At 36.3% G+C, this 3,044-nt stretch overlaps 1 protein-coding gene across 1 annotated transcript in view; it reads right to left on the minus strand.

The window, feature by feature from the left end:
* Window positions 1–238: 238 nt before the first annotated feature.
* LOC107678258 (heme oxygenase 2-like) overlaps window positions 239–3,044 on the minus strand; it is a 6,448-nt gene continuing 3,642 nt past the window's right edge. The window contains exons 3-5 of the mRNA XM_016473468.1: window positions 2,189–2,314; window positions 1,800–1,917; window positions 239–790 (exon numbers count right to left, since the gene is read on the minus strand). Coding sequence (XP_016328954.1) covers window positions 239–790; window positions 1,800–1,917; window positions 2,189–2,283 — 765 coding nt within the window. The 5' untranslated portion in view covers window positions 2,284–2,314. The remainder of the gene's footprint in view (window positions 791–1,799; window positions 1,918–2,188; window positions 2,315–3,044) is intronic.

Below are 3,044 nucleotides of genomic sequence, written 5' to 3' on the forward strand. Positions count from 1 at the left end.
TGAAGGGGGTCTGAATACTTTCCGTACCCACTGTATATATAATTATATGTCTATTTAATTTCAAATTTGAATTAATAAACTAAATCACTGATTCCTTTTTTTATCACTGACATTTTTAGGTAGCTCTCCTAGGAAAATAAACATAAAAATCAACTACTAAATTATATTTTTGGTGCAAAAAAAAATCTCGCCAAGCATTAAAAGAAGACCACAGGAAAAAAATGAAATGATAAAAAGACTATACGACCCTTTTTAAATCACAACTGAAACACCAGCTTTGTTCTACAGCGCTGCTCACCTCCACATTGAACTGAAAGGCCAGGATGGCTTCCTCCACGATCTTCTGCTTGGTGTGTGTGTCCAGCTCCAGCTCGTTCATCCGGCTGCGGTACAGCTGTTTGAAGGCCTTGGCGCTGTGGATGCCGTCGAACTGGTAGAAGTTCAGCCCTTCTCCTGTGGGCGGCAGCTTCATGGCGCGCTGGGCCACCTTCCTCAGCACCTGCCCGCCCGAGAGGTCACCCATGTAGCGGGTGTAAGCGTGAGCCACGAGAAGCGCGGGCTCGTCCTGGCCGATCTGCTGGATGCGCTCCACGTAGCGCTGGGTGGCGGGAGAGACACTGATCTGGTTCTGCCAGCCCTCGCTGTAGAAGTACTGCAGATCCCGAGCCAGAGCGTCCCGCCGGTGCAGCTCATGAGGGAAGTAGAGCGCCGCCAAGTGAGGATGCTCTTTATTTCTCTCGATCTGCTCTTCCATCGCCGAATACGTGAAGAATAAAGCCACGTGACCGAGCTGATGACACAAACACAAATCACCATATCACAATCAAGTCAAACTAAACGGCTTTGTTTTAGTTTAGTTGAAATAAAGTAAATAGAAAAATAGAAATATTTGATGAAAAACTTAAAGTTAGACAAAAATGTTGCCCAGGCAAATAACCTAAATAAGTTAGGTAAAGTGCTAAAATTACTAAAAATGAAATCAATTTAAAGCTAAATAGAAATATTTAAAATAATAATAATAATAACAACATGACAAAACCACATAAAGTTACTTAAGCCTAAATTAAATTTAAAATGAAAACTTAAAAATATAAAAAATAGAAGCTAATTAAAAAAAATTATAAATACTACAATAGTATATAAATAATAGTAAAATATGTGAAGAGTTATGTTAGTATCACTGATATATTATTATTTTTATTAATGTTATTAATATAATATTATTAGAATTTTCCTTAATGTCTATTATATTTTTGAATAAATTTTATTTTTATATTTCCTGTTTTCATTGTAATTTCAGTTAAAATTTTAGTAGTGCCATTCTTAAGCGCCTTGAGAAAGCAACTTTTAAAGGCGCTATATAAAATAAATGTATTATTATTATTACTTTTGTTTTAATTTTAATGATTTTAGTACCTTCAATTAAACTAGAAGAAAATGAGAAATTACATCTGGGCAACTAGTTGAAATAAAATCAGTTTTAAAATACATTTTTTAAATGTTTTATTTCAGTTGGTGTTCAATGAAAATGTTTTATTTCATGGTTTTATTTTTCATTTTAGTTGTACTTAAAAATAATAACCCTGGCTATGTGGTTGCATTATTAGGGATTTTACTCGTTTTATCGTCTGCCAGACAAAAATCATGCTTAAAGTTTAATATGATAAAATTATATATAAATCCCAGTACATTATTTGCCACTAAATGTCCTGTTTCAATCAGAAATATGACATATTATGAAAGTTACATGTGTTGTGAATGATGTCTTTAAATCTGTCATGACTGACTGATCCATTTACCTTAAAGAGCTCTTTGCGGATGCGTCCCCTCAGGAAGTCTTTGACAAACTCGGTGTTTTCGGCCTTCTCGTGAACTTCTTTGGTTCCTGCCGCCAACATCTCGGAGAGATCTGTAGGCCTGTAGGGATGAGAGGACATTCAACAGTCATGCACTGAAACAGTTGTTTTAGTATTATTTATATGCTATTATAGTATTTTGAATAAGCTTTTATTTTTGCATAATTAACATAAATAAGTTATTCATCTAATATTTCTATTTTGATTCATTTCAGTTTTACGTAAATTAAGGCAAATGATTTTTATTAGCTTCAGTTAATAAGAATAACAGCACTGCACTGAGCACACCTCAAGCATGTTCTTACAGGAGATGCTCATCAGAATCTCTGTACCTGAGGACGGTGACGCCTCTCTCCTCACACACGACTCCTCCTCCGTTAGCTGTGCTCTTCCCGTCAGCAGCATCTTCTGTCCTCATGGCAGACATTCCAGCGTCTTGTGTTGGGTCTGATCTCTGACTGCTCAAACACATTCACAACGACACACCCGAGGGGTTCCCGTTACACACTCAGCTCATCTTCCTGTTTCTGATCACCTGAACTCCTTTCACTACAATCTATATCTACACATCAACACTTCCCTTTGATTTCAAACAAATATTTAAACTCAGAGGTTTCATGAATAGTCTCCCGTTTTGTAAATTGTTTAGTTTATTTGCTTATAATACTTGCATTTATTTAAACATTTGACCGTTGAACTGGCGAAGCCCTTCAATCTATCTGTCTGTCTGTCTGTCTCTTTCTTTCTTTCTTTCTCTGTCTGTCTGTCTCTTTCTTTCTGTGTCTGTCTGTCTCTTTCTTTCTCTGTCTGTCTGTCTCTTTCTTTCTCTGTCTGTCTGTCTCTTTCTTTCTCATTTGACAATATAGTTTTTTCCCTAAACATAGCACATACCCAACCGTACCGAAACCATGACTCTAAAACCGGACCATGAGTAAGTTGAACCGTTGCACCCCTACTATCTATTTATCTATCTTTAGGGGTGCAAAGGTTCAACTTACTCACGGTTCGGTTTGTCTTGCGGTTTTAGAGTCACGGTTTCGGTACGGTTCGGTATGTGCTATGTTTAGGGGAAAAACTATATTGTCAAATAAAAATAAAGAAAATAAGAACAAATAATCTAAGTACAAGCAACAGCACAAATAAATGCAATAGAGCAAAGATACAAATAAAATAAACAGTGCTTTTCAG

This window comes from Sinocyclocheilus anshuiensis, unplaced genomic scaffold, assembly GCF_001515605.1.
Source record: "Sinocyclocheilus anshuiensis isolate Anshui unplaced genomic scaffold, SAMN03320099.WGS_v1.1 scaffold1764, whole genome shotgun sequence".
Taxonomy (NCBI): domain Eukaryota; kingdom Metazoa; phylum Chordata; class Actinopteri; order Cypriniformes; family Cyprinidae; genus Sinocyclocheilus; species Sinocyclocheilus anshuiensis.